Consider the following 18,049-nt stretch of genomic DNA (forward strand, 5'->3'; position numbering starts at 1 on the left):
TTTTTCATATGTAACATTTTCCACGAAACCACATTTATTATAGTTTTCCCACTCAGCATCTCATGTCAAGTACTTTAAATTATTTATTCAAATCTGACATGGAGCCTCCACGATGTCGTAGAGGTAACTTCGTCGCCTTGTAATCAAGGGATCCCAGGTTCGATATCTGGTGGAGGAACATTGCACAGGCACAGTCCCAATTAGCCTATATGTATATTAGGTGAACTTGCAACAACAATTCAATCAAATCTGACGATGGTAAAACATGGTGCACACACCCTCTGGAAAATGTGTTACCATAAACTTATATATTTCATTTTAGTCACAGTAATTTATGTTAATTATTGGAAGGTTGTTGAAGGAATATGATAACTTCAATCTGAAGAAGTGTTTTTTTAAGGGGCTACACTATTATTAAGGGGAGGGGGGAATATGCCTTGTTTGACCCTGTTGGAAAAAATCCTGCTGTCATCCATGGGTGCGGTTCTACTTCATATCAGAAATTCCATGGTGGGGCAGAATTAGGTAAACACTTTTTGGATGCTATAAGTTTTTAATAAATGATCTTAAAGACATGCCGGTTGTTTAGTAATGAACAGTAACTCAAAAAGATTTGTTTTCCAGTGGCTATGCTAGATAAAGGGGAACTAGGGCACTGCCCCACAACAATTTTATCATAAAAAGTTCATCTGAAGAGACGATCGGTATATAACTATTTTTCCCCCACTCCTACGTTGCTGCAACCAGACGTACAGGGTGTGCATCCTGTGCGAGCAGGCATGTATCCAGAGGGGGGGCTTAGGGGGCACGATCCCCCTCGAAAGTTTTAGGTTTACACTAGATAAAATGAGGTTTTTGGTTTCTTGTGGTGTGAAATAAAATAATGTGACAATAATTTAAGGAGAGAAATAATTATCGAGGCAAGACGGAGAATGTTCCGTAACCCTGTTATTGTTAATAGCACGTATCCAAGGTGGGGATGAGGTGGCTCGAGCCCCCCCCCCCCCTTAGGAAATTTTTCAATTTACACTAGATAAAATTAGATTTTTGGCGTCTTGAATAATGTGAAGATAATAAATTTATAAATCTGAGAGAAATAATTATCGAGACAAGACGGAGAGTGTTCTATAACCCTATTATTGTCAATAGCACGTATCTAAGGTGGGAATCAGGAGACTCGAGCCCCCCCTTCATGATTTTTTCTGTTTACATTAGATAAAATTAGGATTTTGGCTTCTTGAATAATGTGATGATAATTTGGCACAAATACGGAGAATGTTCTATAACCCTGTTATTGTTAATAGCACGTATCCAAGGTGGGGTTGAGGTGGCTCGAGGCCCCTCCCCCAGGATTTTTTTTTATTTTACACTAGATGAAATGAGGTTTTTGGCTTTTTGAATAATGTGACGATGATTTAAGGAGATAGACAATTATCGAGGAAAGACTGAGAATGATCTATAACCCTGTTGTTGATAATATTGCACGTAAACTTTTCTTGTGCTTTCGGTGTTGTCGCAGCGCACTTGAGCACTATGTAGAGACTTGTCAGCATTTGGAAGCTGCACAACAAAGGTAGCGTCACACGTAGGGCGATTCGTTGTAATTTCTAATCTCTGGAAGGTGGGAGAGGGTACGTTCTTGAATGAGAGAAGGATTCAACTACTGGCAATATTAACGAATCGTTTTATCTGCGGAACGTTCTAGAATATAATGAGGATATAAATCAGGCCCATAGCTAGAGGGGGGGCAGGGGGGGGGGCAACTGCCCCCCCTGAGAGCATGCTTTGCCCCCCCTGTGAAAAATACAGAAAACATTCCTACCTGGAATTTTCACTAATGTGTTTCACTAGCAACATAACAAAGACACTTATTGATTTTGTGATTTATTAGGGTGTATGGGATTCCGTATAATGTCGTATCAGGATTGGGGGGGGGGGGGGGTTTCCCTTCCAGATTCAGACTTCGGGAAATGATTTCGCAACTTTCAATATCTATAACAGTTGTGACATTTTGAGTAGTCTTGTATTTAAGGTGCCTAATGTGTTCAGATGTTTTTCTTGGATGTGTTGCTATGAACTTGGAACTGCTTAAATTTTTGTTTCCCAAGTCTACCTTTTGGTAATAGTGATTCATGTGGTAGAGAGAGGGAGTGGATATTTGATTTTTGTTACTTAGCGTTGCTTTTCTGCCACCTTTAGCTAATCGCAACAATGAGTGATGACTTGAAATTGATGAAGAGACACTCACAAACAGTAGTGCAACCACAGGGGGGGCAGGGGGCATTGTCCCCCCTTGACCTTGGATGGAAGTCCATTCTAGGGGAAGCAAGCATTGAAGTAAAAAAGAAACAAGATTAGGAGAATCTAAGAATAGCAGGACAATTGGATATTCATGATGGAATTAGTTCTTACGTGTTCCTTGCATTTTTCTTCCAGACGGACAAGGGCATTTGCAAGGGGTACAGAGGGGCAATTGCCGCCCCGATCGATTTCAAATTTTTAACAAATAAAAATACATTTCGTAAAATTTTCTTGCTCGCTTCGCTCGCAATATCTGCTGTTCTTTTAGTACAAGTTCATAGACATAGCTATGGACGCAGTGGGAGTCTGTCCTGGGAGCCAAAGAGGATGCCATGGCGCCCGTGAAATTATTTTCGCCCTATTAAAACAATTCCTTTCTATGAAACTTAATATGAAATATTAATGATTACACTGTAATCCAAGAAGTCATTGACCAATCAAGGGATTCCTATTTGTTTGTCAGGTGTCAAAACATATATTTCAACTATAATATAATACAATTCACACAATATTTTGCAAGACGTAACCAGTAGGCAAACATTGTCTGTGGTGATGCAAGAGTCTCCCCTTTGAAGGAAATTGAATCCGTGGTGAACTAAGGGACCCATGTTTTAGCAAGTACAAAAAATGTATTAGAAATTTTTACACAATTCATTAAAGTGTAGATAATATGTAACCATTTTTATTTAATTAATTCGATTTTTCTTGCAAAACACAACACAATGGTGTTGTTGGATTCTCGTTAGAATCTTGCATACTCGAAACTAGAGGGAATCATTATGAAGCATGATTTATAAAGGGCTCCCTTAATCAGTTCTGCAGAGAGGCCAAAAGCTGGTGATACATATTAATCATCTATTAACATTATCGACCTGTGTGTATCAAGTAGATACAGACCCTATTAGCCTATTTATGTTAAACATTATATTCTTTGGCAATCTGGAAAGGTCATTATCGAAATATTGCTATTTGATGTTGCTCGAAGTTTTTTTTTGTTCGTTGCAGTTTCAAGATATCATCCTTTTTCTGTTACTTCTCTTTTCGGGGAGGGGGCAAGTGCCCCTGTGTCCCCTGCTATATCTGATAATGTGACACAATATATTAAAAATTTGCCCCCTCTAGGATTGACTTCGCCCCCCCCTACAAAGAATTCCTGGCTACGGGCCTGATATAAATACGCGGATTCAATTTTTCGGTTGATCTGTACAAAGAATTGGTTAATGAGATTTCAGAGGCAAGTTTCACAATTCATACAGTCGATTAGTGATCAGTCGGCGTCCTGGTTGCTTTATAATATATAGTGATTCGAAAATGAAGACATTGACGACAGCAGAACTTCCGGGGCCTCAGTGTAGTGCTAGTTCGGGTCGAGGACCGAAGAGATCAAGGCCTCTCTCTCTCTAAAGTGGCAGTATCGGATATTGGAGTGGTTTATTAAAGCAGAAATAAGCTGCATATATCATCTGAAAATCAAAGTTTTGAGTGATGATTTAGTTTTGCCAGAACTAAATTTGTATAAGCAGTCCCGAGAATTTCATGGTATAAAAAAATACTTTTGTTTAAGCCTACTGGGTTCAAAACACATTCAAACACTTAACTACCATAAAGAGACAGCCGAAAATTTTATGAATGTCGAGAAGAGAAAGCAAGATGTTCCATATGTAGACATTTTAGGCGGAAATTGCAGGCTCTACCAGTACCCGAATCAGGGCTCTACCAACTGAGCCACCTAGCCATCGTTGACTTCAACCGATTTTTCGTTAAAATGTCTACATAGTACATGTCCTGTGTATATCAAATCGTAAGGTGTTGCCTGTATAGTGAACAAGCACAGAAAATATAGGAGAGAGAAGAAAACTGAGGAGCATTCCCACCGGTTGAGGAGAATTTCTTTCTTCTCTGGTCAACAAGAGCTACTACTTCGAGGTGACAATGACAGTGGCCTAATAAGGGAGATTTCACACCATGTCGCCTGAGGATTTCACAAGTCGAAATTAGGTATGTGCGGCCTTTTGTGTCGCTACGGCGTTAAACGTTGCTGTTGATTGGCCCATTCCAATCGACGTGTATCGCGTGTCCCTTCGGTCTGAAACCTTCCTAAGTCTTGAAAATCCAAGTCACAAGGATGGAAAATTAGGGCCTTGTTAAGGTTAGGTGGGAAGGCAGGCAGACGACAGCACCCTAAAGGATCATATCCAAACCTGCAGGAAGAGCGCATCTTACTTTAATCTGCAATACGGAATGATAAAACTTCTGGCGAGTTGATTTTAAAAAATGTGTCCGAGATAAAGAGAGGCGTGCCCAGGATTTTCGGAAGGGAGAGGGGTTACGCATACTATTTTTGGTGGTCAGTCCTGATTTTGACATTTCCGTCTTTGACGTTCTTCTTTCTTTCTTTCTTTTTTTTAATTTTTTTAAAGGAATACTGGGTCAAATGGGGTTACGACCCCACCAATCCTCCCTTGGACACACATCACTGGAGATAAATGAATAAGCATTTGATCATACTGGGAGACGAAACATTACATGTGTAGGGAACGGAAGGGTTTTCATTGTGCATTAATTGTTTCGTGATCCAGCTGTATTCGAGAAGACTTCCTTTGTTTCATACCGATATATGACAAGACAGCGGAAGCTGTGACAGGCATTTTTGAACACTTGTGAGTGCTAAGGCCTGAATCTGAACAATTTGGTGGGTTTCGTCTTTTATAAGAGCTGCAAACATGTGAGGAAAAGACACGTTAGTGGTGTTCAGGTTCGAATCAGAGAGAAATATTCAAGAGCTGTCTGCGTCCAGTTCGCAGCCCACAATTTGAATCTCGCGTTGTCGAGTGGATTGTCCATCCCATGCATGTGTAACAGCTTCGTAAAAACACTCAAAGACACCATAGGTGATTTTATGCTTGATGAGAAGAAATGGACAAACACACATACTGAGATGGTTCCGGCACACAATGTTAATGCATGGAAACAGAGGAGTCGAGTTGTAAAAAATGTTCCGATTTCACGTTCTGATTAAAATGACAGCCTTACAGTGGCGACGATTTAAGGGATAGTTTCTCCCCATTTTTTTGCCTCAACATTATGGCCTCTTAATGTTAAGCCTTGTTTACCAAGAGAAAGTAAACTTTCCTTGCACCGCCGTCCGCCCCCCCTTTTTTTTGGAACCCAATTGTCACTACCGGTCTTAAACATACAATTGTGAGGTTCTTACTATACCCCTTAAAAAATTGTGCCCCTCCGAAAGGAATTCGTGGATACGTGCCTGTGTGCGAGGCTAATGTATTTCTGCGTCCTGTTGGAGAGAGTTCGATTTCAGCTCTGCCCTGAGACGTGACGTCACTGACTGATCCAAAACTTTACAGCATAGGCAAGAGACGGTACCCCCTCACAATGGAAAACCGCAAAATTCGTAGCAGTCTTTGGGCAATGGATGAGGTGCCCTGCCCATTCATGTTTGCCTCGTTCACCGTTCAGTGTTTTCAACACTTGGCAGGAACTTCATTCGTTCTTCCAGCCTTCGTACTTTTCACCTTCCTCAGTAAGATGCAGCAATAAGCTAGAAAAAAATCCCTCGAATGCTTTTCTTCGAGCTTGTTCCGGCGACCTGAAAGTTGACAACACTTTTTATTGCACAAACTAGTCCCTTGGTGTTTTCAAAAAGATCCTCCTTCCTTTCCGTTGTACACGGATTTAGATTTGAGTTAGTGTGTGAGTTGGCATTGCGTTCCATCTGTGTGCGTATGGGTCGCTTATGAAATAATTAGTTTTTTCGCGAGTGAAAGGGTTTATAGTTACTGTACGTGTGTATTTATTTGTGTGGTTGTGTCTGTGTTCCAGACAACTTGACATGCAGATTATCTTCGTAAGTATAAACGAACTTTTTTGGGGGGGGGGGGTACATGGCCAATGAAAAGTGTTGTAACTGAACTTAACGGTGCATCATCTTCCTAGTTAGTTATTGCCGAATTTGATACATTTCATTCCAAATAGTGACCCATTGTTCGAACAATTACTTACTCTATGTCAAGGAACTCTTCTCAAAAACCTTAAAGAGAAATTTAGAGATTATCTGCCCCCACCCAAAAGAAAAATGTGCCCTTCCTGCCTGGAAAGGCACGCGCCGCCCCTGTCGTTTTCTTAACAGGTAAGCTCGAAAACGCCCTTCTTTTTCTTTCTTTGGCAAGACGTCAATTCAAGATGGCGACAAAGTTCGAAAGGGATCGTGTATTCAACATAGAAAATTATTTGGAGAGTTAATCGCCAGTCTCCTTTTTATTTGTTTTTTTAATAAAAATAATTCCCTCCGTTACTTAGAACAGGGTTTGCAATACGAGGGCATACTAATGAAACAAGCAACTTCAACAACTTATTGCGTCTTCTGTGCCAAACCAAAACAATGGCTACATTCTTGCCCCCTCCCCCAGGATTATTTCTGGAGGGGCTGAAATTGTAAAGTTGGATAAGACGATTTAAATCTCTAGAACTCTTTAATATTTGTAATGCTGCCCTCTTCATACTCGCCCTATGTATTTATTATTTATGTAGGCTTGTTTATGCTATTCTTGTATTTATATTTGTACCGATGACGACATATATTGCATTATTGTAATGCTTAATGAGGAATAAACATATTGATATTGATAGTGCATAGCTGCTTTCTAGAGGTAGGCGGCATACATAAGATATTTCGTATATTAAAAACTTTTCACTCTCAAAAATGGCAATCGGGGATCATTTTAAGGCAAGTTTGCATTTACCAGTCTGGTTTTTCCCGAGTTGACTGCTTTTGCTTGAAAATGTTCATTTTCTAAAATTACGGTGGGGCTGTAGCCCCTTCAGCTCCCCTCTGTGAACGCCAGTGCCCACCTTCCAAATAGATCGGGCCCGTTCCGAAAGTCGCACGAGTTTAACGCGTTAAACGAGTTATGACAACTGGCCGTTCCATAAGTGCTTCCGTGAGTTTCGTGAGGTTCATTATGCTGTCCCAAAACTCGCATTCCGTGCGTCTCGTGCAAGAACGAGATTCACCAAACGCACGAGCCAGGAGGTTGGTTTGTTCGGTGAGAATCGTCTGCTACCTGCAGACAACGAGGGTGCATGATGGCTTCAAACTGCACTAGTTCGAGAATTGTATTATAAGTTTAACAGAGAGTGTTATGAAGCAACATGCACAAGATGAGTGTGCCTCAACTGTTCTTACAATGTGATTAAAATAAGTAACAGTATCCGCAGTAGAGTTTATTTCTGTCAAAAGGAAATGCCTTCCGCTGGACGCCATGCGGAAATTTTTTATGAACGAAAGGCTGCGCCTGCGCTTTCGTGTAGAGCGTCCCATAAGTCTGTAAAATAACTGGTTTCACCAGGTTCACAAGCCCAGTTACTTTCGTTCGATTCGTTCGTTTCGTTATGACTTTCGGAACGCACCCAATAGTTTCAAGTTGGCGCCTATGCTTAAGCCCCTATCACACGGAACTAGATTTCTAGTTGGAATGCCCTAGGTAGCGATGAACTGACTTTCTGGGTAGTAATCATGGCCGCCTGGCTGACTGCTTGACTGGTTTTGAGGAATAGGACATGTTCTAATTGCTACTAACTTCTTCGACTAGATTCTGTGGAACAGCCAATCAGAACAAAGTTTGGCCATGTGAAGATATTCTGTGAGTTTGTAAAGTAGCCCTTTTTTGTCTGTGGCTTCCGAGTGCATACAACACGAAAGGCATGTTTACAATTGAAAAAGCTAAAATATTCTTCCATACGTGTATAGTAAACGTTGTAAAGTACGTATTTTATCAGCGCCGTTCTTCTCTACCTAAAACCATTTAATACGAAGCGATATTCCTCTCGGTTGGATAGTTATCGTATTTTAAAAGTGTGAAGTGATACGTTGTTTATATCTCGTGCGGCCGCCATTATGGGAATGCAGTGACGTGCACTGAGGAGTAGCTAGTCTAGCAGAGATAGATGAAAAACTAAATATGCTGACCAAGGCAGTAATTTATTTTATTAAAAAACATAAACTAACGTAACGTTTCAACCTTCTAGCAAGGTCTTCTTCAGACTCTGTATCAAGTACAAAAGTAACCAGATATTTTGGAACCCTTAGAAAAGAAATTAAAGAAAGTTATTGACGTGTTAGTAACACAGCAAGAAAGCAGAGCAGTTAAGAACAGTGAACAAGTAGTAGACCTCATAAAAGGACTTAAGTTAAATGAGATGAAGACGACAATGTTTAGCTTAGACGTGAAAAGTATGTTCCCGAGCATCAAGAGGGGACACGTTTTGGACATTATTAAAAAGAGAATGGGACAAGAAATTATAGGAGAATGGGATAGTGAAAGGGTAGTGAAGGCGCTGGAAACCATTTGGAATAACGGTTACAGTATAATGGGAGATAAAATAATGTTAATGAGTGAAGGACTAAATATAGGTTCCAGTCTAAGCCCAGCATTGGCTGAATTGGTTATGAACGAATGGGAAAAGAAAGTGATAGAAAAGGGAGGTGACAAAATGATTCTGTTTTGCAGATATGTGGACGACTGTTTTGGCATATGGAAGGGAACGAAGAGGCAGCTTGACATTTTTGCCAAAGAAATTCAAGGTGAAGAAAGAGGGATATTATTGGAACTTGAAATAGAAGAAGAAGACAAGTTAAGCTATCTAGATATATTGATGAAAAGGAAAAGAGGACAAGAAATTGAAACCGCTTGGCATCAGAAGAAGTGTGCAGCAGGGGTATTCTGCCACAAAAGAAGTGATGTAAGTGAGGTGACAAAAATAAATTTTATAAAGAATATGGAGGACAGAATCAAGAAAATATGCATGAAAGAATGTGAAAAAGAAGGCAAAATAAATAGCCTATGGAAACAGCTGGAAAAGAATGGCTATGAGAAGCAGGATAGACTGGACATAAACAGAAGAAGTAAGAAAACGGGCAGGGGAGAATTGGAAGAGAAAGAAAAAGAAGAGAGAAGGTTTGGAATAAGGAGTATGGGGAAGACCACAGAAAAGATATGCAAAGTGCTTAGGAAAGCAGGAATTAAAACTTACAGGAAGGGAGGGAGAAGCATCTTAGGAATAGCGAGGAATGCTAACAAGAAAAAGGAAAACAGAGAAGAGGAAGAAGAAGGGATTATCTACGAAGTAAAATGTAAAGAATGTCAGAGTGTGTACATAGGAGAAACGAAAAAAAGGCTGAAAGACAGGTTGAAACAACATAGGGATGATGTACGACTTAAGAGAGAAAGAAATGCAATATTTAAACACACGAGAGAAACAGGACATGACATAGAGTGGGATGAGGCTAAGCAGATAGGAAGGGAGAAGAGAATGCTAGTGAGAAAATGGAAGGAAGCCAAGGAAATAGAGAAGAAAGGCGAAGAAGACACAATGAACTGGAATGGGGGACTGAAGTTAAACAAAGAATGGAAGAAGATGTTGGAAAGAGTGGAAAGGACAAGAGAAAAAGAGGAGAGGAGAAGGAAGAAAAATGAAGGGAAAAGAGCGTGAGATTAAAAAGTCCAACCACATTCTATATGGAAGTAATTGTGTTTAGCCTTTTAGGTGAAAGTATAGTTGGAAAGTGAAAGTCATCTGCTAGAAAGTTCTAAACAACTTTCTAAATAGTCTGGAGGGAGTAATGTTTGTGTATATATATTACCCTTCTTGTTGTATCTGGTTACTTTTGTACTTGATACAGAGTCTGAAGAAGACCTTGCTAGAAGGTTGAAACGTTACGTTAGTTTATGTTTTTTAATAAAATAAATTACTGCCTTGGTCAGCATATTTAGTTTTTCATAATCATGGAAACAAGGCTTAATGGAGTTATAATCAGAGATAGATCAATCAATCTCACATCTCGAATTATATTCAAATCACAATATTTATTGTCTTGTTAAAGCCACCACATCTCATACGCAGCACTTTCTTTTCCACGCACTTCTCGTCCATCGGTGTTCTCCGCGGGCAAAGCAGGCTGGATACCCTAGCTCGCTCTTCTTCAGCCAGGCCAGTTTCCAGGTAGAAACGGCCGGCCCAAGGAAAAGGAAGATTTCGACCTCTATTTCCCTTGCCCCTACGCCCCCCGCTGCAATGGTTGAAAGCCCAGGCTTTCAGGTCCCCCAGTCTATCTCCTATAGGACAGATAGGGGATTGGTTTCTCATATTTTTTTTGTAAATCCTCTAAAGAACACAGGGTAAAATTTTCTGCAGTACTTATGTTCTCTGTATTTACACAACCTTTTACACGTTGTACAATATGTGTGTATGTATAATATGGTGTGTAGTTTTATTATTTATAAAATGGGAACGTGTTATGTGCAGACAATAATGTTATGCTTTCTTTCTTTTTTTTCTTTTTCAAATATGGAATATATAATGATTAAATTACAAATATGTGCTCAGGCTCTCTCTGACTCTCGTTTTAGTAGTGTTTTATTTAAATATACTAATATATTGGCCTGTAACAGTCATAAATACGGATGTATTTATTTGGGCAAGAGAACGCGTGTTAATATTGTTGTTGGTTTGGTTTATTTTACTTCGCTTTTCTGCCACATTTGGTTATCGTGAAAATGAGGATTGAGTGATGATATGATGAAATTGGTGAAGGAACCTCATATGAACAATCCAGGCCAGGATTCGAACCCGTGATGAGTGCGCATTCTTGTCCTATGTGTTGCAGTGAATAATGAAATAATTTGGAATGAAAAATGTATCTCAAAACTCAAAAAGTCAAATGAATATCATTGAAGAAACTACCAAAAAGTGTGTTGTGTTTTGTTTCCTGTCACCAAATCAACCAAGCGCGGGGGAGTGGTTATCACAGCGCGCTACGACACCAGGCGTTCCGGGTTCGAACCCCGACCCGGGCATGGGCGTTCCCTATGCTCGTCCCTTCATCAGTTTCATCGTATCATCTTCACAATTAACCAAATGTGACAAAAAAGCGACGCTAAGTAACAAAAATGAAATCAAATCATTGATTGATTGCTCAAATTGGTTTATTTTACTTCGCTTTTCCGCCACCTTTGGTACAACAAAATAGATGAAGGAACACACATAAAGAACACAAATGGCCAATCCGATATTCGAACCCAGGATCTCTGGCTTAGAGTCAAATCAAATAGTTTTTTTATTTTCGAATGTGGGTGGGGGTTACGTGTACTTTTTTCTAGTACTCATTCATAATTTTGCAATCTTTTCCTGTTATTGACATTCTTCTTTTTTGAAGGAATACTGGCTTTAAAGAGAGGAGGGGTGTGACTCACACCAACCCCCCCTTGAGCACGCCACTGACTGCTACCCCAAGTGTCGACGTCACCGCACGTCACTGTGGGAACGAAAGACTATCGACAAGTACGGCATAACAAGTAACGTGTGAGGCGAAAACTAGCAAATGGGTAGCCAGTCCAGCGTCAACTAGAGGAACTTGGATACACACACGTCAAGCTGGCCGTGATACACAACATACATTTGCTTGTTGCTAATTCCGAGTATGCCCATCAATTTGAACTTCCATTAGTTTCAAATGATTTCTTCGTCGTGAATGCTTTTCCGCTCAACAAACAACGCGGTCATTGGAGAGAATGTCACCATCAAAGCGGAGTTTTCTGCCGAGAAACAAAGCGCCATTAAACCGGGGACGCCGAAAGACAGAGCAATGAAAGGCTCGAGCTCCTTCGGGAACAATGGAAGAGGCCTCCACAACGATAACGCCATTTTCATTGCCTTGACGTCACATTTGCTTTTCCAGAAAATCTGCACCGGACAGTAAACAATTTATTTCGGCAAAACGCACGTGCAGTGATGTGCCGTAGACACTTTTTTTCAATCCTGTTGGTTCTCACTACGACGCCAGGAGTCCCGGTTTCGAATCCCGGCCTGGGTATGGATGTTTGTGATTGTCCATTCATCAATTTCATCATATCATCAACCCCATTTTCGCAAATTAGCCCGAAGTGGCACAAAAGCGAAGTAAAATAAAGCAAATCAATCAAACACAGACTTCTAGCATTCTCTTTCTAACTTCGTCTGCTGGGGGGTGGGAGATAAAAGTAGTACATTTTTTTCAATTAATCGTGAGAATATTTCATACATTCTGTCAGGAAAAAGTGGTTTGTAACAGAGTACAAGATATCTTTTACACTTGTTATAACAATTGAAACGTAGATAATTCTGTTTCATTTCTACAACGTCTGTTGTTAAGCTCACGCTCGCCGCAATGTTCTTTATAGTTTAAACGTATTGCACAAACATAGGCGTAACTCTTCCCACTCCCCACCCCACACAAAAAATAGATTTTCACGCTTATTAAAATTTACAAGTTAATGGCACTTTGGACCTCAGAAGGAAATGAATCAGTAATTTTTATGATTTTGAAAATGTAATAGTTATTTAGCAAAATAGTTCTGGACGCTATTTTTATGAGATGGAAAACATTGATTTCAACCCCCCCCCCCCTCCCAACGTTAGGTTCCAAGTTACGCTCATGTGTATAGTCCACATTGCTAATTTGCTAATCGCGATTTATTCGTAGACGCATAACACTGGACATGTAATGGCGGTAATTTTCCCCGCCTTCTTCCTTTCATTGAGGTACCACCATATCTTGAAATTCATTCAATAATCTTCAATGAAAACACTCTCCCTCCCTCTTAATATGGAAAGAAACTTCGTTTCATGGCAAAATGCTATCTATGTCATTCGATCTGTTTTGAGAAACCAAAGTTATTATGAGAAAATATGGCTACTGATTGCATTACAAGATTTTGAATATCGTGAATTTAGCCTTATTAAAATTGCACATTCAAAATGGTGTGCGCAGAGCCGCAGATGCTTGTTGAGCTCGGAAACCAACCTGAAATTTAACAAATGTCCATGTCTCCCATACGGACGAACAAAGCTAGAGAGAATGTTCTAGGATTTCAACTTTCCTCTCGTTCTAATAATTCAAAACGAGTTCAGAATAGAATCTCGAGGCTATTCAGAAAATTTAAACCAGAATCCAACCATGAACAAATTAAGGTAGGCTGGTAGGTGAACCAAAGGAGACCTTAGTTAAGATTCTAGAGCAATTTACAAATCTCTGGTAACGAGGAATAGAGAGGAGTTACAGAAGGTGGTAATCGAATTGGAGAGTGCAATAAAATACCAAGGAATGAGCGTGAACGTGAATAAGAGTAAAGTGAAGGTGGTGACAAAAGAAAGAGAAACTGCACCCCTAAATATGCAGTGGAAAGAGAAACAGCTGGAACAAGAAAACAGATACACATACCTAGGAACAATCATAACGTCAGATGGAAGAATGGATGAAGAAGTGAATAATAGAGTACAAGAGGCAAACCAAGTGTACGACCAACTCAACACATTAATTGGTAAAAAGGAAATAAGTGAACAAACGAAGATGATGATTTATAAGACACTACATTCCAACATTTCTGTATGGAACAGAGAGCTTGACATTATTGCCAAAACAGAAAAGCAGATTTCCAGCAGCGGAGATGAGATACATGGCGGAAGTCCGAAAACTAGCCTTGGACTGAAAAGTGTACAGGAAGTGGATGTTGGAACCCAACGCTGTTCTCAAGGTGGCCCATGGGTCCCAAAACTGGACCACGGCTTATAGTTGGCTAAGAAAATGATGCTTGTGCTCAAGAAAACATATTTATTCATGTAAATTCACGTACATCTTATTACAGAAAATTGTTGGTGTCAAACTTTTGATTGTTGACATGCATTATATACAGCATAGGTGTGCGAACGGCGGGGGGAGGGGCAAAAGGGGGCAGTTGCCCATCTAATACTTAAACTTAAAATTTTCCCCACTTTTTTCGCAATAATGCAATACATATATAGCTTCACATACCAACTAGGCATGGTATATTTGAACGATTTTTTTTTTAAAAAAGGTACAGAAACTTCTTTCTTTAAAGTCCCTATCAGGATGGATGTTAGCACAATTTTTTTCAGGGAGCAATGAAGGCATTTTATCGGACCGGGGGGCAAACGAGGCACATTTCCCCCTTAATAGTGCTGTCTCCTCAAAAACATTGCTTTCAATTGAAGTTATCATGTTCCCGCAATGTCCTTGCAATTATTAGAATGTATAACTGTGACTGAAATGAAATTATATGTGTGACATATGTAATTTTCAAGGAGGTCGTGCCCCTCCTTGCTCCTCTTCCGAAAGGTCCATAACTATCATTAACAATATGAACTTGCTATGATAGAGGCGCAACCACGAAGTTTTGTCTGGGGGGGGCAAGTACCAGGATACCAATAATAATAATAATAATATTATTATAACTTTATTATTATTATTACTATTATTATTGATTTGCTTTATATTACTTCGCTTATTGTGCCACGTTTGGCTAATTTGCGAAGATGGGGATGAGTAAGGGTGTGCGGGATCTCGAAAAGTCGGGACCGGGATCGGGAAAAAATTTCGGGAAATGACTTCCCGACTTTTCGGGATCCCGAGCAGTCGGGAAATACCGAATGGCCATTTTAAAAAGTTGTTAATTCTAGACGATTTCTGCATTGCAAGTGTCTGGAACGTATCGGATATTGTTCGTTTTTATTCCAGAAATGCAAAAACAATCACTTAAGTTGAAAATGACGTGTAGAATTCGAGAATTTCAGAGCTTCGGGAAATTTCGAACATTTCCCGTCCCGAAAATTTCCCGACTTTGTCGGGAAAAGGCGGATTTTTCCCGTCTCGAATGTCGGGATTTAAAAAATTTCCCGTCGCGATCCCGTCCCGACCAAAAAAATTCTGTCCTGCACACCCCTAGGGATTAGTGATGACATGATGAAATTGATGAATGGACACTCTCAAACATCCATGCCCAAGCCGGGATTCGAACCCGGGACCAACATTATTATTATTATTATTAGTAGTAGTAGTAGTAGTAGTAGTTAGTGTTTTAAGTCCACTTTATGCACAGGAAGGCTAATTGGGACTGGACCTACAGTTTAAAGTGGGATCCGAACCACTATGTGCCTCCACAGGGTATCGAACCCGGGATCCCTTGATTACAAGGCGACTACGCTACCACTGCGCTGTCGGAGAGGCCAGTAGTAGTAGTAGTAGTAGTAATATAGAGCGACGACAAGGAAAAAAAACTTGGACGAAAAGTCCCCGGGCAGCTTTCCGTTTTTCCGTTCAGCTCGGGCCATAAGGAAGCATGGTCCACTCTCCCCCTCCCCTCCTCGCGGGAGTTCGGTGCACAGGAGTCGCGGGTCTGCACAGGTTTCTTTGCTTGTGGTTCCACTATAGTAGTAGTGGTGGTATCAAAGATGTTATTACCGGTATCCTTGTACATTATGCAAAAAGAGAGTAGAAGTTGGTGCTAAAGATTTGAATTATTTTTTCAACACTTTCAATTTCACATTAATAATGGAAAAGAAGCACACAAACTATTTTTGAAAGAAAGAAAATGCTTGATAAATGCATTCCAAATATAATTCTTTTTTTTACATTAACATGTATAACTTTCATGCACGATATATGTTTCACACATATGCAACATGGAGCGACGTGGACACTAAATTGTGTACGTATTCAAAGTTTCCTTAATACATATTATATACAACATATATTATTTAAATACGTTACACAACCAATTCATCCATCTCACAATAAACCAACAGCAAAAATTACATAAATTGTCTCTCAAATGTCTCTCCCTTTCCTCCAAACAATTGTTCATGCATTTAAAACAAAATCAATGAAGACAAGTCTTATTTCTCTGTCTGGTAATTTACAATCCCTTACAGAGAACAATGAAATATTGCGACCAAAGCGAGGAAGAAAATTTTTTGATCCAATTTTTTTTTCAGGCTGAAATCAATATTGATTTAATAGGATGAAAATAATTCCACGGGACGCCAATGCATTCTCTCTGTTACAATTTTTGTGCCTCCCCGATGGTTTAATCGTTGCCTTGTAATCAAGGGGTCCCAGGTTCTATACCCGGTAGAGGCACATGGCACAGTGGTTCGGATCCCACTCTAAACTGTAGGTCCAGTCCCGATTAGCCTTTCTGTGCGTAAAATGACTTAAAACAAATCAATCAATTTTACAACTAATTTTGATGTAGATCGTTTGGCGCCCAGGCCCGACTCCCGCTGCACCTTGCTACGGTTCTGAACTTGTTAAGACTAAGGAAGCAGGTATTGCGAGCGAAGCGAGGAATAAAATTTTACGAAAAGTATTTTTATTTGCATAAAATTTGAAGTTGTGGGCGGTAATTGCCCCCTGGAGGTACACTTGGCGGTCAATGTTTGCCCCCTAGAACTCATTTCCGTCCAAGGTTGGGGTGGGCAATGCCCCCCTGTGGTTGCGCCAATGTGCTATGATGAATCTCCTATAACGAATGGGAGTTCGACGTGCTGATCCCACGTCACCGCATTACCGGTTGAAGAACTCCACACCTCCAGGTAGGATTGTGGAGGGAGACTGGCAGTCGGGAGATAGGTCAAGGCCCGTCAAGGGCTATCGCGCCACGGACAAACAAAAAAATGGTGACGATGTAACAGTCATAAAATCATTCCGTAAATGTTTGATAGCACCTATTGAAGATAGCCTCACTCACCAAGGATGCCCGCAAAGGGGGAGAAGACGGGCTACCTTTGGCTCGCCTACCTTATAACAGAATGGATTACAGTACCGTTGAACTTCAAACGCATCAAAGCACCCCAAATCCGAGAATTTTCGTTCACAAAAAGTGGCCTTTATTTCAGTTCTTAAAACGTGCCCGCCTGTAGTGTTGAAGAGAGCGGAATTTGCAATGCAACCGCATAACTATAATCGGTGCTGCAAAATCGACCCTTGAGTCTCACAGAAACGATTGTAATATAAGGAAGAAAACTGTTAGATCTATTTCTATGAAAACTAACAATAATATTCACTTCGTATTGCGTCAATATTTTCACAATATTTTCAAATTTTCAACTTCCCCCTTCAGTACTCTCTTTGGCACTTTGCCCCACCGGCCGTACTCTCGGCCTCGCACCTGCTCTGGTTGGATCTCTCTCTGTCACCCTCGCCTGAGAGATCTTCGTCTGCTCATACCCCTCACTGTACATAGCAATACACCATACGATACGTGCATTTTTACTGTCCACATTTAGAGCCCCTTTCGTCAGAGTCCGGTTGGCCTCCGCCCCTGTGTTCACGCAATAAACAACAATTTAATCATGAAAACGTGCTAAACTCACGCAAGTTTCTCCAGTATGTCTCTACAAGGAACATACCAGGCATTATCGTGAGCTGCATCTACAAGTCTAAAATAATTTCTTTCACTTATCAAGTGACAGAGAGTGAAGCGTGATTCTTACGTGTAATGATCCTCATGCTGGAAGCTTGGCACATTCATCGGTGAACAAGGCACTCACTTCTTTCCGTCTCCCACGATTAATGCCTACAAGTAACAGGAATAAACACTGCGTAATGTCTTGCACTGCTGGCGCGTCAAGTCTTTGACCTTGAACAGGAAATTTATTTCTCGCTCGTACCGATCGACCGCGCTTTTCATTTTACAATCTCATTCATGATTAGGAGAACCATGGCCAGATGCCGATTTATTCTACCATAGAGAACAATGGCACCCACAGGATTTTTCCTCACGGGAGCATCAATGTTCGAAGTGGGGGGGGGGGGGTTGCTATCTCCCAGTTAAGAAAATTATCATAAAGCATCCCCCACTGGTATAATTTGCATAGGCATTCCCCAAGCTTTTTC

The 18,049-nt window shown here is 40.5% G+C and overlaps 1 protein-coding gene across 1 annotated transcript in view; it reads right to left on the reverse strand.

Moving 5' to 3' along the window:
* The window catches only part of LOC145981040 (leukocyte elastase inhibitor-like), a 33,025-nt gene extending 15,245 nt beyond the window's left edge, over positions 1 to 17,780 (reverse strand). Inside the window, exon 1 of the mRNA XM_083114135.1 lies at positions 17,647 to 17,780. Within this exon, the coding sequence (XP_082970261.1) occupies positions 17,647 to 17,680 (34 nt within the window). The 5' untranslated portion in view covers positions 17,681 to 17,780. The remainder of the gene's footprint in view (positions 1 to 17,646) is intronic.
* Positions 17,781 to 18,049: the final 269 nt, after the last annotated feature.

Source organism: Lepisma saccharinum, chromosome 28, assembly GCF_977018435.1.
Source record: "Lepisma saccharinum chromosome 28, izLepSacc3.1, whole genome shotgun sequence".
In the NCBI taxonomy this organism is placed as follows: Eukaryota; Metazoa; Arthropoda; class Insecta; order Zygentoma; family Lepismatidae; genus Lepisma; species Lepisma saccharinum.